General features: G+C 43.5%; 2 protein-coding genes across 2 annotated transcripts; both read left to right on the plus strand.

The window, feature by feature from the left end:
* Window positions 1-5,163: 5,163 nt before the first annotated feature.
* LOC140500155 (testisin-like) lies at window positions 5,164-9,325 on the plus strand. Its single transcript, XM_072602483.1, has 6 exons — window positions 5,164-5,305; window positions 5,693-5,719; window positions 6,016-6,175; window positions 6,292-6,587; window positions 8,483-8,646; window positions 8,848-9,325. Exons 1-6 carry the CDS (start codon window positions 5,248-5,250, stop codon window positions 9,076-9,078), a joined length of 936 nt encoding a protein of 311 aa, XP_072458584.1. The 5' UTR covers window positions 5,164-5,247; the 3' UTR covers window positions 9,079-9,325.
* Window positions 9,326-14,829: 5,504 nt separating this feature from the next.
* LOC140500163 (testisin-like) lies at window positions 14,830-19,518 on the plus strand. The gene is made up of 6 exons (XM_072602495.1): window positions 14,830-15,475; window positions 15,625-15,651; window positions 15,839-16,001; window positions 16,839-17,122; window positions 18,619-18,785; window positions 18,969-19,518. The coding sequence occupies exons 1-6, from the start codon at window positions 15,418-15,420 to the stop codon at window positions 19,182-19,184; spliced, it is 915 nt and encodes a 304-aa protein (XP_072458596.1). The 5' UTR covers window positions 14,830-15,417; the 3' UTR covers window positions 19,185-19,518.
* The last annotated feature ends 8,051 nt before the right edge of the window (window positions 19,519-27,569 follow it).

The following is a 27,569-nucleotide window of genomic DNA, read 5'->3' on the forward strand; positions in this document are numbered from 1 at the left end:
AAAGTCCATTGGAAATGTTTTAGGTCCTTGCATTGCTGTGAAGGGCTAAGTCTACAAGAAAAATTCCTCACACACTGTGGTTGTTGCTGTGTACAAAGTTCTGCTTCTACTCGTTTCACTCAGCATCAGTTCATATAAGTTCTTCCAGGTCTCTCTGAAGTCTTTCTGTTCATCATTTCTTATGGCACAATAGTATTCCATTATATTCATATACCACAATTTATTCAGTCATTCCCCAATTGATGGGCATTTCCTCAGTTTCTAGTTCTTGGCCACCACAAAGAGAGATGCTATAAATACTTTGGTACATGTGGGACCCTTTCCCATTTTTATGATTTCTTTGGGATACAGTCCTAGAAGCACTATTGCTGGGTCAAAGGGTATGCACATTTTTGTAGCCCTTTGGGCATAGTTCCAAATTGCTCTCCAGAATGGTTGGATCAGCTCACAGCTCCACCAACAATGAATTAGTGTTCCAACTCTCCCACATTTTCTCCAACATTTATCATCTTCCTGTTTTGTCATGTTAGCCAGTCTGATAGGTGTGATGTGGTACCTCAGAGTTGTTTTGATTTGCACCTCTCTAATCAATAGAGATTTAAAGTATTTTTTCATATGACTATAGATAGCTTTAATTTCTTCCTCTGAAATCTGCCTGTTCATATCCTTTGAACATTTATCAATTAGGGAATGACTTCTATTCTTGTAATTTGACTCAGTTCTCTATATTTTAGAGAACTGTCTTTATCACAGACACTAGTTACAAAAATTCATTGCCAGTTTTCTGCTTCCCTCCTAATCTTGGTTGTATTGGGTTGGTTTGCATGTATGCAATGTTAGCAAACTTTCCTAACTGCAGTACCTTTGTGATCAGTGAAAGGACGGCTAGAGAGCGCAATGGAGAGACTGCGGATCCTGAAGTCAGGAAGACTCATCTTCCTGAATCCAAATCTGGCCTCAGACACCTACTGACCCTGGGCCAGTCACTTACCCCTGTTTGCCTCAGTTTCTCATCCATAAAATGAGCTGGAGAAGGAAATGGCAAGCCACTTTGCCAAGAAAACCCCAAATGCAGGCAAGAAGAGTTGGACACATAATGTGAGGAGTAAGGGGAGTCTCAGTCTAAACCCCCTAAGGCACCCCCTCCTACTTGGTTCCTGTGAATCTGCTCAGCAACCACAACCAGATATAAGGACCCAAATTCAGAGCTCTGTGCTCTTGGCGGAGGCACATATAACCATAAGCCTGTGCAGCCACCCATATTTATTTGCCTATGAGACTTAAGGGCTGAGGATTCACATGCTTACATGCCTTTGAGTAATAATCTGTCTGACTTGTGATCCTTGGATGTTTAAGTTCCTCCTCTGAACTTCACCTAAAGTCTCCTCATACCAACAAAGTCACCTCGAAGCCTGAATACATCTAGAAGATTGATGATTTGTCACCTACTCAGAAAAAGAAGTCCAAAGTGGGGGAAAAAATAACCCTGGAGCTCAGATACAAGCCTGCCTCATTGAATGCTGCTACTCTAGATGTCACATGGGCAGGATGATACATTGCCAGAGCAGAGAAGGGCCAGCTCCATTCACCCCACCCCTTCACGAGAAGTCCAGGAGTTAGATGGATAGAGAATTAAAAGGACAGAGCAAACCAAAAGCTACCTCTCCTTTTAATTGTTGCAACACCATCACACCCCTGCCACTGTCATGAAGTGGGGAAGGACCAAATGACCACTTTGGCCTTTTAGTATGATAACAATTGACAGGTTCTTTCAGCACAAGGCTAGAAGCAACCAGAAAGCCTGATATCCCCAAAGGGTCCATGTGCTGAATGACCAGGTAGCTGGAGTCCTTGGCAGTTTGGAAGACAGCTCTGGGCACCCACTCCCTGAGATGGCCCATGGAGATCAGTTCAATCTCCACTACAGAAAGAAATCAATGGATCATTTAAAATATGCCCAGAAGAGAGTAGGAAGTGAGAAGGGGACATGGAGGAAAAGAGCAATGATATCGCTCTCAGGTGGAATTTGAAATCTACTAAAAAATTTATCAAGCTACGTTTCCTCGATAGTCACAGTTTTATGGGCAACTATGTTTTTCTGTTCTTTGTACAGGAAATGCTCACGTTTGTCACGTTCATAACAATAAAATGGAAAAGACGTAAACCTCTAGCCTAGAGTGTTGTAATGCTTCCTGTCTTGTCTTCCAGCCTCCAGTCTCTGCCTTCTCTCTATCTAACTTTCACACTGCTACCAAAGTTGTCTTCCTAATGCACAAATCTGATCAAATTAATTCCCTGTTCAAGTATCTTCGCTTCATCCATATTGCTGGCTAGGTAAAATGCTCATTCTTTCAATGCAAAATAACTTTAAAATGCACAAAATATCTAGGAGATAACTGAATACACGTAGGATTTATATGTAAAAGAGGGCCCAAAGCCCTTTGGCTGGCTATATCTGCATATGGAAAGATAAGGAATGTGGTTTTAAAAAATGAGGAGATAATGACTTTGCCTTCTTGGCTGCAACTTGCTTTTCCCCACTCCATCATCTATATGGGGGAATAAAAGGGGTTTAGGATATAAAAATTGGTAACCCTAAAACCCCAGACTGTTCAGTATTTAGGAGGAAGATAGCCAATAGCTGATTTATAATCTAGCCTTTACCAATTAAAATATATGTGTATATGTGTAGTGGAGGGGGGCGGGGAATCCTTTAATCTGTTAAACCAGGGTGATCCTGTGGAACTGGGCACAAACTCTGGCTCCATGGAGATCTTACTGATAGATAGGGGCTTCACTTTGCTGAGATGACACAATGATCCCTGACTGGTACTTATGTATCCCTATGACTGAGGCTTGTGTTAAAGGGGAACATTCAGCACCAGAGGTGATGAACTCTCACTGAAAAATATTGGGAAGGATGGAGAAAAGAGGAGGGAGGAGGTTTTTCTTCTTTTCTAGAGACCCAACAACCATGGCATCTATACCTGAAGTATGTGGAATGGGAAATAATAAGCTTGATAAAGCCTGGGATGGAACCTAAAGTGACTGGCTGCCTCCTCTGTTTTGTATTTCTTTCCCAAAAGGTAATCTTATAAGTTCAAGAGTATGGAGGTCCTCAATTAGTTATTAGGTAATGCTTCCAGCAACACTGTCCCTTTTGGGGAAAGATGACTGACAGGGCCATACGGAATGGGAAAGTCCTAAAGAGCCATGCCCGGCTAACCAGGAGATCCAGATTTTTTGGACTGATCTGAAGTGACTGTGAAATATGTGTTCTTCAGTCCCATGAAATTGTCTCCATCTCCCAGGAGAGTACAACAGATAATGTCTTACAACTTAAGTGTTTGTTCATACACTCAGATGAGTCCTATCTGTTTCAAGTAGAACATGCCCAGACTGCCTGGGATGACATCTCCTCTACAAGGAGAAGCTGAGGGGACCACTTGGTGGGGAGCTGTGATCATTTGGGCCTTGGAAAGATTGTAGAATACGTGTGGCTGGTCTGCTGACCACAAGGTTAGGAGGAATCTGTTTTGAGTGATTCTGTAGCCAGAACTAGGAGCATCTTCAAAACGGCTGAGTTTGGGGACAGCCCTTTTGGTCATTCTCACTTTCAGCTTATTCAGGTGTCATGCCAGCTGCACTCTAGCATCCAGTGCCACTAACAGTGATGCTACATGGGGAGAGACCTTGGAGACTCATCCCCTCTGAAGCCACGTGTCCCTGTGCTTAAAATGCACTCCCTTCTCCACACTACCTCCTTAGGCTTTCCTTCAGTACTTAGCTAAACTAAGGCTTTCTTCATGAAGCCCTTCCTGGTCCCTCTACTCTGCCCAAGTGGCTAATAAATCCCCTTTAAAAACCACCTGACATTCATTTTGTACATGTTCTATATATAAACTCTTATGTATATGTGCACATTCTCTTCCCCATTAAAAATATAAGCTCCTTAAGGAGAGGTACCATTACATCTTTTCTTTATATCTCCAGGATTTAGTGCAATGCCCGGCACTTTGCAAACTTATAAAGAATGCATGTTAATTTTTTAAAAAGATAGGAAGAGGTAATAGAATTTCCATGCCTCAAATTATATTGTAAACAGTAATTATCAAAACTGTTTGGTAATTGGTTAAAAAATTTTTAAATACACTGTTGGAGCAAAAGTGGGTGCCTTTCACAACTCTGGCCAGAGAGAGCAGTACTGCAAATACAAAATTTCAGATATATAAAATTTTTTAATTTTTGCCCACAGAAAATCAGGGTGGATAGAATAGGAGACGCTGCCGGATGGGGAGGAAATCTTCATCAATCATATTGAAGGCGTATCAGGAATTAACAGGAATATAGAAGCCCAAGATACACTCCCCAGTTGACAAGTGGTCCAGGGAAATGACTAATTTTTAACACAGGAAGTGCAGATTGTCAATGACTATATGAAACACACCCGAAAACATTAAGGCGATAAATGTGAATCAAATAACTCAGGTTCCACCTAACACTCGGCATGACATAGTATAATATGGGATCCGAAGCCATATAATATAGCATGTGATAAGATAGCAGATATAAAACAAAAAAGGCATTTTTTTTTTTGTTTGATTAGATAATGTATCCTAGCAATTAGCAATTCTCGGGTTCGGTTGGGCCACTCCAGACGGCCGCCTTCCCCCATCTTCCCCTGCCCTTTCCTACCTCCGAGCATTTGCACCTCTCTTTCCCCAGGCCTCCCCAACACCTCCTGTCCCTAGGCCTGCAGAAAGGCCTGCTCAGGCCGCAGTGACTCCGGGGCAGGCTCTTCTCGGCCAGTGGTCGGACCCTGGAGGCCAGGGCTGGGCCCTTTTGTCGTGGTCCAGACTTGGGGAAATGGGGGAGAAGGTGCTGATTTGGGGGAACACGGGGCCGTGGGCTCCGGGCCGCCGCCGGGCTCGGGGATCTGAAGAGGCCAAGGCCCTGACCCTGGTGGGACAGGGAGGGAGACAGCAGGGCCGGGAAGGCTGGGCACCGGCGCGGAGGCTCGGAGGGCCCGAGGCCAGGCCTGTGGGGCCCAGAGGCTGCTCTGCCTGGCACAGGTACACGCACCCAGGGCCGAGGCATCAGGGGGCCCCTCCCCCCCACCCCTCCCCCGCCGCTCCGCCGCCCCTCCCCCACTCCGCCGCAGGCTGCAGACTGCAGGGGGCGCTAGAGAGCCGCTCAGAGTTGAGGGAAGGAGGGGAGCGTAGCTCCCAGAACGAGGTCGAAGACAAGATGGCGTGGGCCCACCTGGCCCTCTTGTTGGCCCTGCTGCTGCAGACCAACCATGCCCGTGAGCAGGGTGGCTGGGGGCAGAGCCGAGGGCAGCCGTGATGCCCCAAGTGTGGGGGGCGTGGCCGAGGGCAGCCGTGACCCCCAAAGTGGAGGGCAGAGCCCAGGGCAGCCGTGACCCCCAAAGTGTAGAGGGCAGCCGTGACCCCTAAAGTGTAGAGGGCAGAGCCGAGGGCAGCTGTGACCCCCCCAGCGTGGGGGCGACAGAGCCGAGGGCAGCCATGACCCCCCAAAGTGTAGAGGGCAGAGCCGAGGGCAGCCATGACCCCCAAAGTGTAGAGGGCAGAGCCGAGGGCAGCACACACACACACACACACACACACACACACACGCGACAAACCTGTGGCCAATAATGACTTTGTGTTCTCTGCCTTGCCCCCTCTACCAGATGAACGAGACAGAGATTTTTATGAAGGTAAGACTTGGGGTCCAGAAGTCTAAAATTTTGTAAAATAAAGAGACTAGATGGAGGGAGGACAGCAGAAGGGCATGTCTCCTGGCAATGGAACAGGTACTGGGTAAGGGATGTGAGGAAGCAAGAGGTAGGAGTAGGAAACCTGGCACCTGAGAAGAAAGGGAGGCCTAGTCCTTGGTTTGGGCGTGACTTTCAAACTAAAAACAGAGATCCAGAATGTCAGGCTCCTCAGATGGAGTTGGCGTTGGGGCAGGCCAGGTGGCTGGTTCTTAGGAGACCTCCACTTTTCCCCACAGTATGTGGACGTCCCAAGCTCAGATCACGAGATTTCGCTATAGAACCCCGGCGCGGACGTTGGCCATGGCAGGCTAGTCTTCGGTATAAGGGCAGGCACTGGTGTGGTGCCACCCTCATCCAGTCAGAATGGATGATGACGGCTGCAAGCTGCTTCCGATTGTGAGTGCTTTCTTTGGGTGGGGCTGGAGGAAAGTCAAGACGGACCCATGGGGGTCAACAGTGGAGGGCTGCTTTGGACTTCAAGGCCATCAGGTATCTGCTCTCTTTCCCATCAGGTCCAATAACACTTGGGATTACAGTGTGATGATTGGTTCCATCTATGCCTACCCAACCACTCGTTTCTTGGCCACGTTGCTACAGAATCAAGAACATTACCCCAGTTTGGCTAAAATCTACATTAGGTCTGATTACATTCCTTACCAGTTTGGGGACATTGCCTTATTAAAGCTGAACCAAAAAATCCCATACCGAAGACATGTTTCACCTATCTGCATCCCACTAGGACCCTGGGAATTGAAATCAATCAGACAGTGCTGGATAACAGGATGGGGAAAATTAGGAGAATCTCCAGGTAAGTCTTATCTAAGAGTGCTAAAACTATTTTATTTGGATGACGCCGTTGAAAATTCGGCCACACCTCCCTCACTAGGCAGGCCAAGCCCACTGCCATCAATGTGAGAGGGCCTTGGATTTCCATTGCTTGCTAGCACCAGTCATTCCCTCCTTCGCTCCCCAACACTTCTCAGGTGAGAGATCCCGTTATTTCTTTACTCTTCAGTTTACTCACTGCACCCTCACAAAAACTGCAAGAACAAAACTTAAACAGAATTTCAAAGCATCATCCCCATCCCAGGAAACCTATCAGGGACTTCAGAGAAGGAAGTCACTTCAGTTCAAACTGGTATTTTGCAAACTGGTCGGAAGAGACACATTGGAGAGAGTGACATAGAGTCTCATGGAAGGAAAACTTGGATTCAGTTGCCAATTCTAGTATTTACGTCACTGTGGGCAAGATGTAACCTCTAAGGCTTTTTTCACTCTTCTGTAAAATGGGGATAATTATTCCTAGAATATCTAACTCACAGGGGGATATCAGCAGTAACTGTACGATGTTGTGATGCTCAAGTGAGGTAATAAGAGTTCACGTCCACATAGTGTTGTAAGGTTTTGTAAAGAATGTTATATAAATTATCTCATCTGATCCTTATACCAACCCTATGAGGTAGGTGCTATTAGGATTCCCATTTTACAGATAAGGTAACTGAAGCCGAGAGAGATTAAGTGATTTGCCCAGTCACACAGAAATTAAGTGACAGCATGGGACAATGGGCAGGGTGTTGGACTTGAAGTCAGAAAGACCTGGATTTGAATTTTGTCTCAGCTACTTACTAGTCTTGTGATCCTGGGCAAGTCACTTAACTTCTCAGGGCCTCAGTTTCCTCATTTGTAAAAATAAGGAAGTTTTACTCAGTTACCTCTAAGTTCCCTTCCAACACTAAATCTAGAATTAGAAGTGTCAGAGGCAGAATCTGAACCCTTTTATTCTGGATTCAGTCAAGCACTTTGGCATTACAGAAAGGACAGTTCTTTATAGTTATATAAAAAGTCCTCTTCAAACTTGAAAATGATATCCATGATTCTTATCTAGAAAAGATGCAACCTTCCCAGCATTATGCAAGGTACTCATTACAAAGAGATTTAAGAAACAAGCCTTGCCACTAGAAGCTTCCATTTCACTGGGGAGACTGGACATATTAAGTAGGATTCCATATAGCAAAAATGGCTTAAAACAAATGATCCCAGCAGTAAATTCCAAGGAGAGAGATCATTCTATACAGAGCTATAGAAAGGATTAGACTGAATCTGTAATTCCCAAGATAGAGAGATGGAGAGGTAGCAAAGTGGGCACAGCATGAGCAAAGGTGGGCCAAGAAGCATTGCTAGGGACAGTGAGTAGATGGATTTGACTGGGGAAAGAAGAATGTCCATACTGGAGCACAAGGATGGCAAGGTGGAATGGGAGCTGAGTGAGAAGGGTCTTGAGTGCCAGGATGTGGCATTTAGACTTTTATTCGGTGATTTGACTGCTTAGTCTGTGGTATTCTCTTGCCCAGAACCTCGGGGCACAAAAGACAGGTGCACTCTTGAGCTACAAAGGAACACATCCGTTGGATTTTTTTCCCTGGATTTGGGGGAAATTGGGGATTTCCCAGGATTTTCCCTGGGTATAAAGGAAGGCAACAAGTTGGGAATCCCAGGATTAAAAAAAAAATGGAGAGGTGACTGAGTGGGCACCATAGGAGCAGATGTGGGGAGACTAGGAGGCATGGCTAACTAGGCCACTCAGTACTCCTTAGTTATAAGCACCAGTCAAGATGGGAGCATTAAGCTACACAAGAATTGACAGTAGTCTCTTTTCAGTGTCCCTTATTTTAACGCTGATGTCTTTTTGTCATGTTTCTTTAGCCCTAGAAGGTGCCATGGAACTTCGGGAGGCAAGAGTAAAAATCACTGACCTGGACAGATGTGAAAATATCCAAGGTGCCCGTGAGCCCCTCGGGAACTCTGACAGCTACCGGAATGATGTACTTTGTGTACTCATGCCTTTATATCCATCTGAAAGATGTGTGGTAAGAGACAGCCCAGTAAGACTCAACCATCCCTGTTTGCCTAATGACCCTAAAGAAACCCAAGCATCCCCAGTATCCTATACTGGACCCAGGTATGCCCAACCCTAAGAATTCACACTGAACCCACACTTCCCTATTTCATAGACTTAGAAGTCTCACCACAACTCATTTCTTCCTCACTGATCTTTCTTCTTTCCCCAGGGAGACCAAGGTGGCCCCCTAATATGTCGGATTCAGGATGTCTATTACTTGTTTGGGATCATGAACTGGAACTATGGCTGTATGGTAGGCATCAAGACCAAGACTTTTACCAACCTGGCCCTCTACAGTGCCTGGATTGATTACGTGATGAATAGCAGCCCCCTCCTGAGTCCGCTCAAGTTCATTCTGCTTCCCTTGCTCCTCCCCCAGGCTCTTCTAGTGCCCTTCTGAGCACACTTTTAGTTTTCCCTCCTTGAGGCTTGGCTAAGTACAGCCATATCCAGGGTTCTTGCCTCCTTTACTCACTTGAAAGGATATTTAAGGGTCCCTACTTCCTGGGATGGGGAGACACACACCAGGTTCAAAGAAATAAATGGTGAAAGTGGGAGTGGGGAGATGGTCAGGACCATTTGTCTTTCTGCTAGGAAGTCCTTTTGGAGAGTGACTTACAATGGCAATAAAACGTTATTGATTTCAACATTGATTATACTGATGATAATTTCCTGGTAAGGAGTATAGGGGCAGAACTTGGGGGAGTTTCCAGGCCTGAGAAGAAAGGCAAGGTGTCAGTGGAGAGAATTTGGGCAGAGGAGTCTAAGTCAAGGCTGTGTGATGGCCAAGCAAGAGTTGTAGAATGTGGGCTCTTTTACAAGATGACCCAGGATTCATTTAGGGATTCATTTTGAAGTTTCTTTCAAAAATGGTTTCATATGGGCCTTTGGCAATAGAGTTTGAAAATACACAAGGGCAAAAATACCATAGATGTACAGGGGGTGAGGAGTAATCAGGGAGTAAGGTGGAATCTCGGTCCCTCTTAATCCCTTTCTACCATGGCAGGACTGAAGCTTGAAAAGGACTAAGCTTTTCCCTCTTCCCTCCACTCCATCCTCACTCTGCTCCAGATGTAGTACACCAGCAGTGACCTGACCCTCCTTTTTGAGAGCAAAGGTAGGGAGCTAGAAATGGCAAGGAAGATGACTGTGGACAGGATAGGACAAGGCAATATGGAAGAGATTGAAATTAAGCAGGGACTCCCAGGATATAGAACTGGAGAGGGGACAAAGTCGGCATAGATGAAAAGATGGAAATGTATGGCAGGTGCCAAGGACAGTGAGAAGGTAGACTTGGACTGAGGTGGGAAGTAGGGAGAGCACTGAAAAAAATTCCCCTAGGCCAGACCCTACTGATAATCTCAGCAGATCAGTGGAAGGAGTGCCCTGCCTGCTGTACAGGAACCAAGGGTCTCCAGGGCACTGGTTCAACTTAGTCTGTGCCAAGTGAAACAAATGCCTCTTTCCACATGGCGGCTTCCACTTCATTGTAATCTGACCTTCTCTATCCTGACCACATGACTTCTAGGTCAACTAGGTGTCTTCAATTCAGAGACTGGCTGCACTCCAGTCCCTAATTACCTGCTACATTTCTGACATCACTCTTGTCTATGGGTACCCTGGTTCCAGTTAAATTCCATTCATCAGTCATTTATTGTGTGTAAAACTCCTGGATTTTAATCTACATTCTTTGATTCCAGAGTTGGAGAGAGCTCTGTCCACTACAGCATGCAGAATGGGAGTGTGGGAAGAAAATATGAGCCTAAAGGTTTCCCCTGTTCCCCTCAAAGCTGTTCTCTGGTAAAGGATATTCGATGTTGCTAGTGACGGTCCCAATCTACTTCCTGTCTCGCTCTCCGAAGAGGCTGGATAACAGTGGCAGCAAGGACTAATATAGTCTTAATGGAAATAATTAGGGATATTTGAAATAGCAGTTCCCATTCAGCTCTAGGTTGCGCTGAGTTGAGTTTGGCAGAAGAAAGAAATTGAGCTTTACTGACACTTAATATATGGACTAATACTAATTCCTTCACTTGGTCTGTATGTCAGATGGTTGATCACACGTCACCCATGGTTTGCAAAATAAATATCCTAAAGGATGAGTGAGAATACCACAACTCAGAAACATTTACAGAGGTGCCCTCATTCATTCCTTCACTTTCAGCATCTTGTCACCTATTACTTTGTCACCAGGTTTACACAAGGATTTTCCATTATAATGAAGCAATCACATTGCTCTCACTAGAAATAGGATCATTTATGTAAGAGGTAGCTAGAGGAGAGGGGCATCCCCAACTGCCCATATCTCCCACTGAACCTAGATATATCCATCTTCCCAAATGTGCCTCACTGCACCTACATTTGCCCCATACCTTAGATTCAGCCGAGGAATCCCTGCTGCATGCCTAGTTTCTTTAGACTTTCCATTCCTTCACCAAGGTCTATGTTTCTCCATGACCAGCACTTTGGCCAAGTTGACCCTTCTCTCATCCTCAAAGTGACTGGGGGATAGAGGTGGAGGAAAGGAGAGATCTTAGTGTATAAGGTCAAGGATATCTGACTCCATGATAAGATTATGAGTTGAGATTATGAGATATGATCCCCATATACCCAAGTCTCTAGTGGATTAATTGATCTGTTGGAACGGTCCAAAAATACATTAAAGACAATGATTCAAGTACCCCTGCCATGGGCCTTCTTGGGATCCTCTTCTTTCCCTCCCTACTGCTGCCCCATTCTCTCCTTCCTGAGAGTGATCTCAATGAGTATGTGGTAAGTGTGGCTGTAGTGCACCTAAAGGGCCAAGACTTCCTCCAAGGCTGTCAACTGTGGCAAAGATAGCGTAGTCTACTTTCATGGGTTAGTACTGGGGAGCCCAAAGCTCCTCTGGTCAGATCCTCCCTCAATAGTTTCTCTGCTCAAACCCTGGAAGACTAGAAGACAGAAAAGTTTTGCCTCTGCCCTCTTTGAAAGGCCCCCAAATCACCAACTATCATCAGGGACCCAGCTCCCTTTACCATAGACTTGACCCTATGGCTACTTCCCAGAACTTCTGGGTCTTCTTGGGCTCCTAAAGATTCAGGAATCCAGATGGGAGCAAGCACCTGCTACTCAGTGAGTGGGACATTGCTGCAGTATGTACTATATTCATTAGGTAACCCATTAAAATTCTTGTTGTGTTGCTTAGTTAAACTTTATCTGAGAATAGGTTGGATGGGATTTGGGGTCGAGAAAAGAGCCAGGAGACTGGATACTGTCAAGGGAGGGCAGTCAGAAGATATAAGGGCCAAGTTAGGACGCTGAGCACCTTCAGAGAGGGGATAGGTGACCAGAAGGAACAGAAACAAAATACGATATGTAGAAGTCTTTCCAATGAAAGCATAGGGGTAAAACAAGGATATCTTTATCACTATTTGGGATGGTGCTAGAAATGTTAGTTGTAGCAATAGCATGAAAAAGAAACTGAGGAAAGAAAAGCATAGGCAAAGAAGAAACAAAATTTATCACTTTGTTCAGTGTGGAGCATGGCATATATTGTCAGTTTTTTGATGTATTGATCTGTTTTACTGGGTTTTTTTCCTCTTTTATTCTTTTTAAAAATATTTATCATTTGTTATAAGGATTGGCTCCTTTGGATTGGGAAAGGGAGAGATAAATGGAAAGATGTAGACAAAAATTTTTAAAGAAATTTTTGTGATTAAAATGATGAACTGTTTTTAACCAGAGGAAAAAAGAGTCCAATAGCAACATTCTTGTTATAAAGGATAATTCTGTGGAAGAGAGGGTGGAAAGGATATATTGAAATGGAAGTGATGCAGAAAGAAAAAGAAAAAACCAATAAGGCATCAATAAGGATTTTAAAGAAATGAAAGTCCTGGTTTCTGTTGAGGGCACCACTATCTTTCTAGTCACCCTGATTCAAAGTCTCAATTCTTTCCTAACCTCCAAAGTCAATCAATTACCTCTTCTAGTTTTGAATCTTCACTTTGCTATTTACTCTCAATGTGACCTTGGGCAAATCACTGAAATTCTTTGGATCTCTGTTTTCTTATTTATAAAAAGGTTGCACCAAATGACCTGTAAAGTCTCAGTTTGAATCTATTACTCCTCTGTATAGGGAGCTGGATTTGAGTTTACCCCATGGAGGATGCCTAGGGGATGGGAGAGAGAGAATGAACCAGGCAACTTCCAGGGACACTTGTGGTTCAATACTGTAATGCCAATGCCGTACCCCATAGCACCTGCTATGAATATGCATGCATATTTCCAGGGTAAATTCGGAAAATATAATGAACTCTCTTCCTCAAAGACAAAATCAAAATATTTATTTGGGACATCATTAAAATATCAGGAGGTAAGATTTAACAGGGTATTTATCACTAATCCAGGCAGTCTCAACATCTTAAACCTTCTTTTTGTCAGGCCTTCCCACAAAAACAAGTTCCCCTAGACAAATTCCTCCCTCTACCCACTCACAGCTTGCTTCTCTGTATCTGCTCTGTCTGCTCTCACTCTCTGCTCCTGCTCTCTCCTCCTCAGACAAGCTCCTCTCAGTCTGAACTCCTTGTGCCTCAGGCTCTATGTGACCACAGGCTCCATTTGGTCATAGGCTCCATGTTGTTAGACCTATTAAGGAGCAGGGAAGATCTTCCTATTCTATTAACATTACAAACACAGAAGGGATTGGTACTTCAGGATAAAACTACAAACCCTGAGTGATCCCCTGGTTCTTCTGTCCTCCAACCCTGATGCCTATGCCCCATCATAGCAGAAGTAGGTTGGGGCATTGTACCATTTATAAAGGGGAGGCAGCTTCTGCTCTCCTCCTCCTCTTCCTTTGACTTTTCTGACTGTGTAGCAAGTAGCCTTACCACAACTCACCCATAACAACATCTTGGTGATAGGCACATGGCAGCTAATGTGTGGTTCCACTGTGATCCTTTGACTTCTACCACTCCTGTCCCCTTCTCTACACACATATGGCTGGCTACCTGTTCAGGACCTTATCCCTACTTATCTAGGCAGCTGGGACAGCCTCCTAACCATACTTCTGGCTTCCAGTACCTCCTCACTCCAAATTATTCTTCCCATAATTGCCAAAATGATCTTTCCAAAGCAGGAATCTTATACTGTTATTCCCATAGGGTTCAGGAATCTATAGGATATGTGTATGTGTGCGTGTGTGCGTGTGTGTGTGTCCTGCACTCCTTTGGATCCTTTTTTTCAGCATAATTTTTGAAATGAATGAAATAAAACACATAGTATTACAAAGGAAATACATTCTATAGTTGTTTGGTTTTTTTATGTAAGTTTGCAGACTTCCTGGAATCTGCCCATAGATCCAAGGTTTGGTTCCATCCAATAGAATCAAATAGCAGCTCCTCAGCTTCCCAATCTTGCTCAAATCTACTTTTGTCACTTTATTTTATATTACTGCCCTCCACATGCTCTACACTCCAACCAAATTGGCTTCTTTGCTGTTGCCCCATCTCAGCTTTCCATCTTCTGCCGCCTTTGCCTTCACACTGGCCTCTTCCCATGTCTGAAATTCCCTCACTCCTCAGCTCCACATTCTAGAATCCCTATCTTTGCTCAAGGTTTGTGCTCAAATTTCAGGTCACTTGCCCCAAGTCCATCTTACAATGTTTACAAGGTCAAAATGAACACATCTCCTCCCATCCTGAGAGGAGCAGTGGGCTAAGGAAAGCAGGGGAAAATCTTTTCTGAACTAGACCTGGCAGGACCTGTTTTAGGGAGAGGGAGGAGGAGGCAGGGGAGGTTTGGAGTGTGAAGGTTGAGGCTAGCAATGGTCTGACCCAAGCCACACTACCCTACTCCTGCTCTGCCATCCTACTGTTTCCCACAGGGAATTTAGGAGAACAAACCTTGGTTATAACAAGGACAGAGAACTACTTCCCCACCTGGCTCTTTTCCCACTTTATCTCTGGCTTCCTCTGTTTGTTTCTCTATTTATATATTTCTCTGTCTCTCTGTCTCTGCCTCTGTCTCTCTCTCTCTCTGTCTCTCTCTCTCTCTCTGTCTCTCTCTCTGTCTCTCTCTCTGTCTCTCTGTCTCTCTCTCTCTCTCTCTCTCTCTCTCTCTCTCTCTCTCTCTCTCTGTCTCTCTCTCTCTCCCCCCCCCTTCCTTCCTCCTCTTTCTCTTTATCTCTGTGTCTCTCTCAGTCTCTGTCTCTGTTGCTCTGTTTCTGTCTCTCTCTTTATCTCTGTGTGTGTCTCCGTATCTGTCTCTTTACTCTCTCTGTCTCCCTCACCCCTCTCTCTGTGTCTGTCTGTCTGTCTGTCTGTCTGTCTCTCTCTCTCTCTCTCTCTCTCTGTCTCCCCCCTTTCTAAGGGGCTTCTGCTGAGGTGGGTTCTTTCTGAATATTGTCGCAGATTGCTGTCTCTGCCCCGTGAAGATCCTTCCTCAGTGGTCCCCTCTAGCCCCCACCACCTCACCGGACGGACAAAGGCCGTTGGGAGACCACTGGAGGGAGGGAGGAGAAGGGGCTGGGGCTTGGGTGGGGCCGCTGCTCCTCCCCCATCCCCTCCCACAAGTCCTATCCCAACACCAGGGAGGCACCTGCCTCCTGCACTCTGCCCCCTGGGCCCTGCGGTGGGGAGAATCCGAGAGGAGGCGGAGGAAAGCAGTCCCCCGCCGAGCCCAGAGATCTCCTGCAGCTTCCCAGCTCGGGCAGTGAGGAGGAGCCCGCTGAGGGCAGGAGCCCCATAGCTGGAAGAGCATGGCCTGGGTCAGCCTACTCTTCCGGCTGCTCCTCCTTCTGAGGGTCCAGCGACAGAGTGAGGCAGGGCAAGGGCATCTGGAGGAGGGCTGCGGCTGGGGGTGGGAGTGGGGGTCCAGGCCAGGCGGGAGGGGGCAATCGATAGAAATCCTAAAATTCAAAGAGCCACGCTCCCCCAGAGCTCAGTCCTCCGTACACTCCCCGCAGGTATTCAAGAGTCCGACCTGAATAAAGGTAAGAAATCCAGGCCAGGGCCCAGGAGCCCAAGTTCTCCGAGGTGGAAGAAAAGATGGGCTAGGGGAGGAAAGGGCCAGGGCAGCTTGGTGCTCAAAATGGAGGCAGAGGGGCTGGGCAGGAACCTGGAACCATGGCAGATGCATTCCCGAGTCCCTCTGCACGATCTCTTTTCCTTTTGTCCAAGTCTGTGGACAAACTCAGGCTCAAGGACGAATCGTCGGGGGCCAGGAAACTACCTTGACACAGTGGCCATGGCAGGCAAGCCTGAGGTATAAGAGGCGCCACTGGTGCGGGGCCACCCTCATACACCCAAGCTGGGTGGTCACAGCTGCGCATTGCTTCCGACAGTGAGTGTCTGCTCCGAGCAGGGTCTGGAGGGTGTGAAAGGGGGGCACGAGGGGGTCCTTGGACCCCTATTTCCTTAGGGTATAGTTGGATGGGGAGGCAGGGTCAGCCTTAGGGCCCCATCCCTAGCCATTTACCTTACCCTCTCTCTGGACCTAACCGTCACCCCCGCCTCAAACCCCCATGTTCCCCAGTCTTTTCTCAGTCCTTAGAAGGGACGTAAGGGATTTTGGACACCTGAAAACACTTAGCAACTGAATAATGAAAGACCCTGGAGAAATTGTCACAGAAACAAAGCTGCCTTCACAACTGGGGAAGGAATGGTCTTTGGAACCTAAGTCCCTCTAATTTCCTTTGTGTACAGCTGTCACCTTTTCAGACCCAGTCCATTACAGGACTGGGTCAAACTCCTGAAGAAGCTTACTCTCCACTGGTTTTCCCCCAAAGCCTAGGAAAGTTAAGTCATTGCATCAACACACATTTGCATTAGGGCCACTGAAGAGCCAAAACAAAAAAACAAAAAAAACCTTTTAGATAAAAAAGAATGAATCCTCAATGATGCAATTTTTAGGCATCATAGCATAAAATTAAGGGGAATATTTGGTGTAGGTGTCCGCCAAGTACCTCAAATGACAACAGGTAATTCTTCCTAAACATAAGGTCACCCATTCTCATCCACACTAAGAAAATCCCCCGGAGGCACAGGATTATACTGTCTCTGACTGTTACCCTCGCTGACTAGAAGCAGTTCTAAAACAGCAGAAACGTTCACCCCCACAACCCCAAAACTCAGCTATCTTTGACCCAATTACAACATGTGCTCCCTTCCTTCTTCCCAGCCAGGCTCACGATCCCAGGGTTTGGAAGGTTCAGCTGGGCTCCCGTACAATTAAGCCACACAAATTAAGCTTTAGCCATTTGTATGCTCGACGGGTGACCAAAATCATCTTGCATCCCTTCTACTTTGGGTGGCCTCCCAAGGACATTGCCCTGGTCAAGATGAAGTCACCCATCCGCTTCAGAAGGAATATCCTGCCTATCTGTCTCCCAACTTCCATGACAGAGTTTAAAAATGTGTCCACGTGCTGGGCAACAGGTTGGGGAAGAGTCAAAGAAAATGAATGTAAGGATGGATAAGGGGACAATGGGCATTTGATAAAACTATTCCCCAGTTCCTAGCCATGGGGGGGCAGGGGGAAAGGGTGCCCGCACCTACCTCTACAGGCAGATCAACCATGCTGAAGCACAACTGGTCACCTCAGTTGTAATTGCTTATTTGCTCCCTTCTACCCATTGGCCACATGTTCAATTTATTCCCCTTCTTTTTGTCCCTAATAATGATGTCACAATACATTTGTACAGCAGTTTTTACAAAGTTTACAAAGTGCCCATATAGTCTTCAGCTCATTTGAGCCTGCAACAAGTAAGAGAGACAGGTATAATCATCCCTGTTTTACAGATGAGCAAACCAAGGCTCCAGAGTCCCAAAGCTTGTAAAGACAAGAGTCAGGACTAAAGCAGAGGGCTTCTGATTCCTTCCTTAGTCCAATGCTCTTGTCACTCTGTGATGTGCCCTCCCTACTCCTGGAGTCCAGCAGGAACTGGAGGACAGTTTGGCATAACCTAAACATGTAATTACCAGACAGCATAAGGAAGGTATGAGATAATCCAAAAAAAGGAGGAGAGAAGAGGAAACTGTGCTCTAGTTGCCAAGGCAAAACAGTTTTGAGAGAAGATACCATACCTCCCCAGCATTCAGGACGAAAGCTAAGTAAACTAGATTGTACGTAGGTTAAGAAGGGGAACGGAGGGGAACACCCTCTGAGTCACAAGAGAATACATTCTTTTGTCATTCAACTAATATTTGCTAAAGTGTTCAAAAGTTTGCAAGAGACTGAGAGACAAAGGCTTATAGGACAAACTCAAAAAAATCTTCCAATCTCATTAGGGAGCCAAGATATAGTCATGTGAAAGTGCAAACAGAGATGGTAGTCAGCATATGGCAAATACCAAAAGAGGGATCCAGCCAGGAAGGGCTATAGAAAAAAGTTATTGTGTGCCGGAGAAACCAAGGTAATCTCCTGGAAGAGATGAGGCTTGATCCAGCCCCTGAGGACAGGTAGAATTTCAGACAGAGAAACATCATGACCAGAGGTTAAGGAGAGGGAATGTGCTCAGCATGGGATGGGTAAGGAAACAAGTTTGCCTGAAATGGTGACTTCATATTGAGGAATAGCAGTAGCCTGAAGTGAGGGTAGAAAGATGATGTGGAACCATATTGGGAAGAACCTTAAATGGTACACTAAGAGTTGGGCCTTTATCCTATAAGCTCAATGAGTAGCTTCGCTTTTTAGTCCAAAGTGTCATGGATTCTCAGACTTTCTGAAAAACCCACATTGTAATGGAAAAGGTTGAACTACGTTCTAGATCAGCCTATAAATGAAGGTTGGTTTATCTAGTGTTTTGAATCATTCGATTCTTTAATACTTTTTTTTGTTAGCACTAATAAAGGTCTTATTAAACAGAACCTGTGTGCCCCACCAGAGAATCAGCTTCCTTGATATTGCCCTCCTTCACCTCTGACCCTAACTATGACCTCTCCTGTTCCCACATCTCCAGACCTAAAGAAACCCTGGTACCTACAAGCGGTGGAATTGCCTCTCATTGATCAAGAGACCTGTGACCTGTACTACCACACAGGAACAAACTTTCCCTCTTTTATAGCCAGGATATATGATGATATGATATGTGCTGGCTTTGCAGAGGGCAAGAAGGATACCTGTCAGGTGAGATGGTTCATTGGTTTCCCTTCACTTTATATTTCTCCTGGGATCCCTAAATTGGATACAGGAATCCCCAGCTACCAACCCTCATATTCTGCCTGCCTTCATCTCTTTGCTCCACTCCAGGAAATCTCTTTTGCCATGACTACTCTTTTAAAGTGACTCACTTTCTCTGTCTTCCCCCAGGGTGACTCTGGAGGTCCCTTGGCATGTAAGGTCAATGCTATTTGGTATCAAGCAGGTATTGTGAGCTGGGGAGAGGGCTGTGGTCGACCCTACCGGCCTAGTGTCTTCACCAATGTCAGTGTTCACACTAATTGGATCTTAAACACAATTCACTCAAGCACCTTTATCTTAATACCTTCTAAGTTTCTCTTCCTCCTCACTCTACAACTGTCCTAGGCCTCCCTAAGCCCATTTCTTAAGTTGCCTGCTTGAGGTCTAAGTATGACCATGACCTGAGCTAAGGCCTGAGGTGGGGATGAGAGGACTCTCCCAGAGCCAAACACTTTGGTAAAGATTAATTCAGGTCTCTTGTTTGCTCCACTGAAAGAACATTTGAAGCCCCCAGGTCCTCTGTTGAGAGTTATTTCATGCAAGGGACAAAGTAGTGACTAACAGGAAGAAGTGGTGGAGGGGCTAGGGAGACTGTGATGTTTTCTCTGTACTCATATGTTTGTTTTCTATCTAATTGCTGTTGATTGACTGTTATAATAAAAAAAAATTCATGACAATACCAATCCTTACTGTGACTTCCCTTTTGTCCCATCCCTGTGTATTAGCAACCACACTAGCACACAGGGTGGGCTGCTAGTACAGGTTCTTTGATCTGCTTTCTAAAGGAAAGACAACTTTAAAGGGGTCAACAATCTTACTTTAATTACAGATAAGTAGAAAGAAGTGAGTATAGAAAAGACAAGCAGAAAAATTAGCACAGAGATTCAACAGGGCTCCAACTGTCTGAATCAGAATATATAACAAAGACTCAGTCCCTGATTGGCTCAGAGCCAGTAGGCACGAAGCCTATGTAACTCAGCACAGCTGTGAATTTTCAGGGTTCAAAAGAGATCAGTTCTTCAGATGTTCACAATTTAGCCTGAGCCTGGGAAACTGAACTCCAAAAAGAAAACAACAAAAAATTCCACCTTGCTTGCGCTTACACACTGGGTCTATTCTCACCAATTATTGCCAAGCTATCAGTCTTGGCAGGAAAGAAGGTGATTATATATGGAATGTAAAAGTTAAAACTGGGCTATTCCTGTAGATAGATCTCCAGCTCAGGCCTCAATGTAGTGGCTGTTCTCCCCACACTGGGGACTTCTGACTCATAGTGTATCTCTGCTCCCCATCCTTTCCTGGCCCTCACTCTTGGCCTCCACTTAGCTTCTGGAGCTAGAAACTAACTCAAGCACGGTAGGATCTTGCAGAGCTCTGAGTCCAAATGCCCTGCGAGATTAGGTTTGTATGTCCAAGAGCCTTCTGTGGTGGTAGGAACCTGAGTAGAAAAGGGAATGTGGAGTCAGGAATAAAGAAAAATGCCAATCACTATATTAAAAGAAAAAACTCATAAGTAGAAACTGCATGATTGCATTGGAAAGATCACTAGCTCTGAAGTCACCAATCATAACGTTGAGGTACTCAAGTTCAAATCCTGCCTCTGATAATACCTGTATCACTAAGCAACTCATTTAACCTTCTTGGGCTTCAGTTTCCTTATCTGTAAAATAAGGAAGTTGAACCAAAAGGCCTCTAAGATTCCTTCCAGCTCTATTTCTGTGATTCATAAATAGTTGAAGTATATAAACAGATAATTTGCTGACACTTGGAAAAATTATTATCACTAATAAAGAGATACAAATTAAAACAATTTTGAGGGACCACCTCATGACAATGAAATTAGCAAAAATAATTAAAATCAATGAAATTAAATGTCAGTGGTGCTGTGGAGAAAAAGGTGCATTCATTCATTATTCATGTATTTGTTTACTTACAGAATATTTTTGGAAAGAAACCTAATACCATACCGTAAAAATTACACAGAAAGAGTGAACCTTACCCTCATAGCATTTGGCTTAAGGAGGAAATAACATGCACACTCAATCTGGTATGAAAATCTATCTTACACTACAGGAAAGTAGGGGGAAAGGGGATAAGCCAGATGGTAGATGATAGAAGGGAGGATAAATGAGAGGAGGGAAAAATTAGAAGTAAACACTTTTGAGGAAGGATAGGGTCAAAAGAAAAAATGGAATAAATGGAAAGCAGGATAGGATGGAGGGAAATATAGTTAGTTTCTCACAGCATGACTATTATGGAATAGTTTTGCAAAACTACACATGTGTAACCTATATTGAATTGCTTGCCTTCTCAGTGGGAATGGGTGGGGAAGGAAGAAGGAGTGTGATAGAAGGGAGGGCAGATTGGAGGAAGTGTTAATCAGAATGCATGCTGTCTTGAGGAGTGAAGAGATGGGGAGCAAATTTGGAACTCAAAATCTTGTCGAAGTGTCTATTGAAAACTAAAAATAAATATTTTTTTTTTAAAAAAAGTAACAGATAATCATACCCTTTAACTCAATTCCATTTTGGAGATGATGCCCCAAAAGTGTTACCAAAAACAAACATAAAAAAGAGTTATTTGTTCAACCATTAGCCAAATTAATTTTGACTAATTAGATATAAATTCTGAAATCCAGAAGCAATTTTAGTGTCCAAAATAAATTGTGGTTTATCAATGAAATGGAGTAATTTGATTCAAATAATGTGATCAAGTAAAAGGATTTTAGACTTAAAGACGTAGGAATCTTAGATGCTATCTAATCTAACCTCCTCATTTTATAAATAAAGGAAACTGAGGCCCAAAGATATTAAGTGATTGGCCCGAAGTCAAAAAGATAGCCGTTCATCCCAGGAAGTTTGCCATTTCCCAACAAGTATCTAGTCAAGTTGAAGACAAGCAAATTTTGATATAAGTTGGGGGTTGGGGGTTACATAAGACTTGTTCAAATTTGAAATGGGCTGTTGTCCAGATAGGTGAGGGGTGATAGATTTTCCCTCATTGGTGGTCCATAAGCAAGGATGATGAGGCAACCTGGTGTAATAGACAGAGCATTGGTCCTGGAGTCAAGTAGAGTTGGATTCAAGTCTCCCCTCAGACACTTACCAGTTGTATAATCCTAGGCAAGCCACGTGACCTCTCTCAGCTTCAGTTTCCTCATCTTTAAAATTGTGATAATAATAGTACCTATCTCAAAGGATTATTATGAAAATAAAAGGAGATAATACATATAAAGAGCTTCACAGATATTAAAGTGCTCTATAAATACTAACTTACATCCCCATTAGGCCTCTTGAAGGAGATGAGATTTAAATTTAGTCTTTTTTTTAAGTATATAATTTATTTATTTTCAGTTCTTCACATTCATTTCCACAAGAATTTGAATTCAAAATTTTCTCTCCATCTCTCCCCACCTCGCACCTCAAGACAGCATGTACCCCATCCACCCCTTCCTCCAGTCTGTCCTCCCATTACCCACACTTCTTCCATCCCCCTTCCCCTCTATTTTCCTATAGGGAGGAATAGATTTCTATACTCCTTTGACTGTATAGCTTAATTTCCAGTTTCATGCTAAAATAATTTTTAACATTCATTCTTAAAGCTTTGAGTTCCATATTCTCTCCCTCCCTCCTCACCCACCCTCATTGAAAAAACAAGCATTTCAATACAGGTCATACATGTGTAACAATGCAAAGCACTTTTATAATGGTTACATATAAAAGACTAACCACATTTCTCTCTATTCTATACTGCCCTTCATTTGTTCCATTCTCTCCCTTGACCTGTCCTTCCGCAATAGTGTTTGCTTCTGATTATCCCTTTCACCAACTTGCTGTCCCTTCTATTATCTTCCCTCTCCTATCCCCTTCTCCCTTACCTTCCTGCAGGGTAAAATAGATTTCCATATCCATTTGAGTGTGTGTTATTCCCTCTTTAAGCCAAATTTCATGAGAGTAAGGCTCAATTATTTCCTTCATCTCCCCCCTCTTCCCCTATATTGTAAAATCTTTCTTCCCTCTTTTATGTGAGATGATTTGCTACATTCCATCTCTCCATTTCTCTTACTCATAGTACATTCCATTCAACAGTAAATTTTATTTTTTTCAGTATTTTCCCTTTATATTCAGCTCACCCTGGGCCCTCTGTCTATGTGTGTGTGTATGTATGTGTATGTGTATATATATATGTATATATATACATATATATACACACACATACACACATATAATATACACATACATATATGCCCATATCCACCTACTTATATATATTCTTTCTAACCAATCTAATACTGCAAAAGGTCTCATGAGTTACAAATAATATCTTTCCATGTAGAAATGTAAACACTTCAACTTTAATGAGTTCCTTAAGGCTTCTCTTTCCTGTTTACCTTTTCATGTGTCTCTTGATTCTTGCATTTGAAAGTCAAATTTTCTATTCAGCTCTGGTCTTTTCAACAAGAATGCTTGGAAGATCTCTATTTCATTGAAATTCCATTTTTTCCCCTGAAGTATTATACTCAGCTTTGCTGGGTAGGTGATTCTTGATTTTAATCCTATCTCCTTTGGCCTCTGGAATATCATATTCTAAGCCCTTCAATCTCTTAGTGTACAAGCTGCTAAATCCTGTGCTATCTTGATTGTATTTCCACAATACTCTAATTGTTTCTTTCTGGCTGTTTATAATATTTTCTCCTTGACCTGAGAACTCTGGAATTTGACTACAGTATTCCAAGGAGTTTTCCTTTTGGAATGTCTTTCAGGAGGTGATCAGTAATTCTTTCCATTTCTATTTTACCCTCTGGTTCCAGAATATTAGGGCAGTTTTCCTTGATAATTTCATGAAAGATGGTGTCTAGGCTCTTCTTTTGATCATGACTTTCAGGTAGTCCCATAATTTTTAAATTGTCTCTCCTGGATCTGTTTTCCAGGTCAGTTGTTTTTCCAATGAGATAGTTCACATTGTCTTCTATTTTTTTCATTCTTTTGGTTTTGTTTTATAATTTCTTGGTTTCTCATAAAGTCATTAGCTTCCATCTGCTGCATTCTAATTTTTAAAGAATTATTTTCTTCAGTGAGCTTTTGAACCTTCTTTTCCACTTAGTTAATTCTGATTTTTAAAGCATTCTTCTCCTCAATGATTTTTGGACCTCTTTTGCCATTTTGGTTAGTCTATTTTTAAAGGTGTTATTTTCTTCAGCATTTTTTGGATCTCCTTTAGCAAGCTGTTGACTCACTTTTCATGATTTTCTTGCCTCACTCTCATTTCTCTTCCCAATTTTTCCTCCACCTCTCTTACTTGATTTTCAAAATCCTTTTTGAGCTCTTGAGACCATTGCATGTGTTTTTGGAGGTTTTGGATGTAGAAGCCTTGACTTTTGTATTTCCTTTGATGGTATGCTTTGTGCTTCCTCATCTGAAAGGATGGAAGAAAATAACCTGTTCACTAAGAAAGTAACCTTCTATAGTCTTATTTTTTTTTTTGCCTTTTTTGGGCATTTTTCCAGCCAGTTAGTTGACTCCTCAGTTCTGTGTCAAGTGGAGGGTATACTCTAGGGACCTGTAAGTTCTCAGTTCCTCCAAGGTGGCACTGGAGGATTAGGGTCTGAATCACTGACTTAGCCTTCTTGTCCTGGGTCATTAAGACCCCAGAGTATGGGAAACTGGAATTCTAGAGGTTTGGTGGAATTCCCACTGGTCTGTTGAATATCTTTCTGATCAAAATCTCTGTTCATCCTTGCCTACTCACACTCAGTGATTCTGCGTGTCTAACCTATTGTCAAATCTTGTAATTTCTACTTCCCCAAAGTCTTTTGTTGATGTCCCCTTCTTTCTCTCTGGAAGCCACTACCCTAGTTGAGACTTCATTGCTTTTTACCTGGATTTTTTCAAAAGCCTTCTAACTGGTCTCTCTACTGGAGTCTTTCCCCAGTCCAATCCAATCTGTACTTAGCAGCCAACATGGTTTTACCAAAGCATAGTTCTGACAGTGTTACTCCCCTGCTTAATGAGCTCAGTTGGCTTCCTATACTTCTAGGATAAATATTTGTATTGAAATTTTTTAAAAAATTCAATTTTATTTTATTTTCAGTACCAAACTCTCTCCCTCCCTTTACCTCTCCCTCATCCATTGAGAAGGCAAGAAATACAATACCCAGTATACATATGAAGTCATGCAAAACATTTCTTCATTAATCATGTTCCCAGAAAAAAAAAAAACAAGAAAAAGAAAGGAAAAAAATTAATTCATCAGTTTTTTATCTGAAGATGGATAGCATTTTTTATCATGAGTCCTTTGGAACTGTGGTAGATCATTGTATTGGTCAGTTATTAAATCTTTCACGGTTGATTATCTTTACACTACTGCTGTTTGTCACCGTCAATTGCTCAGATTCTGCTCACTTCACTTTGTGTCAGTTCACACAAGTCTTCGTGGGCTTCTCTAAAACTGTCCCCTTAATTTTTTACAGCACAATTGTATGCCCCCTCCCAATATTATAACTTCCTTAGTAATTCCTCAATTGATGTGCATCTTCTCAGTTTCCAATTCTTTGCCACTACAAAAAGAGCTACTATAAATATTTTTGTGTATGAGTCTTTTTCCTTTTCCTTTGCTCTCTTTGGGGGTGTAAGTAATGGTATTGGTGAGTCAAAGGGGATGCACAATTTTTAATAGCTTTCTGGGCATCAGGATCTGCTTGGTCTTTAAAGCTCTTGAGAGCCTGGCCCCTTCCCACATTCTCAATCTTTATTACAGTGATCTTCTATGTATGTTATGATTTGGCCACATTAGCCTACTCTTGTTTCTTGCATATGTATGATATTCCATGAGCTATCTCTTTACCTTTATTCTGGATATTTCCCATGCCTGAGATGCTCTGCTCTCTCTCCTCTGACCCAGTTTTACTGGCTTCCTTTAAGACTAAGCCTATATCAGGCTGGAGCCAAGATGGTGGAGTAGAAGGATGGACCTGCTCTAGCTCTACCCTATGGCCCATAAAATACCTGTAAAAAATTACTCTAAACAAATTCTAGAGCAGCAGAAGCCACAAAACAACAGAGTGAAAGATATTTCCAGTCCAAGAAAGCCTGGAAGGCTGAAAGGAAAGGTCTTTTGCACCGAGCTCAGAGCAGAGCACTGTGCAGCCTACCTTTGACCATACAGCATGACCTGGACAGGTCTGGAGTAGGCTTTAGGGCACGGAATCATGGGTAGCAGCTGCAGCTCCCAGATTACTCAACCCACAAATGCCAAAGACAGCTTCAAAGGTCAGTGAGAAAGCTCTTTTCACCACACGTGAGAAGGGAGTGCCATCTAGTTTTGGTCCCAGGGCAGTGGCAGCCACTGCAGCAGTGGCCATTTTTGGAGCCCTCAGCCTAGAGACCCTGGAGGAATTGTGCAGCTGATCTGAGTCTCAGTTCTGAGTGGTGGTCCTGGGGTGAGGAGAAGCACTGGTGTGGTGTGGAACTTGTGGAGGCTCTGGAGAGAGATCCCTACTCGCAGTACCAGGGCACAAAAGAGTGCTTGTGGTTGCTCACAGACCAGAGTATAGGCCAGGAAAGGAATAAACTCCTCTGTCTTGATTGTGCCACCTTGGAGGAACTGAGAACTTACAGGTCCTTAGAGTATACCCTCCATTTGACAAAGAACTGAAAAGTCAACTAACTGGCTGGAAAAATGCCTAAAAAAGGGGAAAAAAAATAAGACTATAGAAGGTTACTTTCTTGGTGAACAGGTATTTTCTTCCATCCTTTCAGAGTAGGAAGAACAAAGCACACCATCAGAGGAAGATACAAAAGTCAAGGCTTCTACATCCAAAACCTTCAAAAACATATGCAATGATCTCAGGCCATGGAAGAGCTCAAAAAGGATTTTGAAAATCAAGTAAGAGAGGTGGAAGAAAAATTGGGAAGGGAAATGAGAGTGAGGCAAGAAAATCATGAAAAGTGAGTCAACAGCTTGCTAAAGGAGATCCAAAAAAATGCTGAAGAAAATAACACCTTTAAAAATAGACTAACCAAAATGGCAAAAGAGGTCCAAAAAGCCAATGAGGAGAATACTTTAAAAAGCAGAATTAGCCAAATGGAAAAGAAGGTTCAAAAGCTCACTGAAAAAAATAGTTCTTTAAAAATTAGAATGGAACAGACAGAGGCTAATGACTTTATGAGAAATCAAGAAATCACAAAACAAAACCAAAATATTGAAAAAATGGAAGATAATGTGAAACATCTCATTGGAAAAATAACTCACCTAGAAAATAGATCCAGAACAGACAATTTAAAAATTATGGGACTATCTGAAAGCCATGACCAAAAAAAGAGCCTAGACATCACCTTTCATAAAATTGTCAAGGAAAACTGATATTCTAGAACCAGGGGGCAAAATAAATATTGAAAGAATCCATCAATCCCCTCCTGAAAGAGATCCAGAAAGAGAAACTCCTAGGAACATTGTAGCCAATTTCCAGAGTTACCAGGTCAAGGAGAAAATATTGCAAGCAGCTAGAAAGAAAAAATTAGAGTATTATGGAAATATAATCAGGATAACACAAGATCTAGCAGCTTCCACATTAAGGGATTGAAGGGCATGGTATATGATACTCCAAAAGTCAAAGGAACTAAGACTAAAACCAAGAATCACCTACCCAGCAAAACTGAGTATAATACTTCAGGGGGAAAAGTGGTCTTTCAATGAAATACAGGACTTTCAAGCATTCTTGATGAAAACACC

Source organism: Notamacropus eugenii, chromosome 1, assembly GCF_028372415.1.
Source record: "Notamacropus eugenii isolate mMacEug1 chromosome 1, mMacEug1.pri_v2, whole genome shotgun sequence".
Lineage (NCBI taxonomy): Eukaryota > Metazoa > Chordata > Mammalia > Diprotodontia > Macropodidae > Notamacropus > Notamacropus eugenii.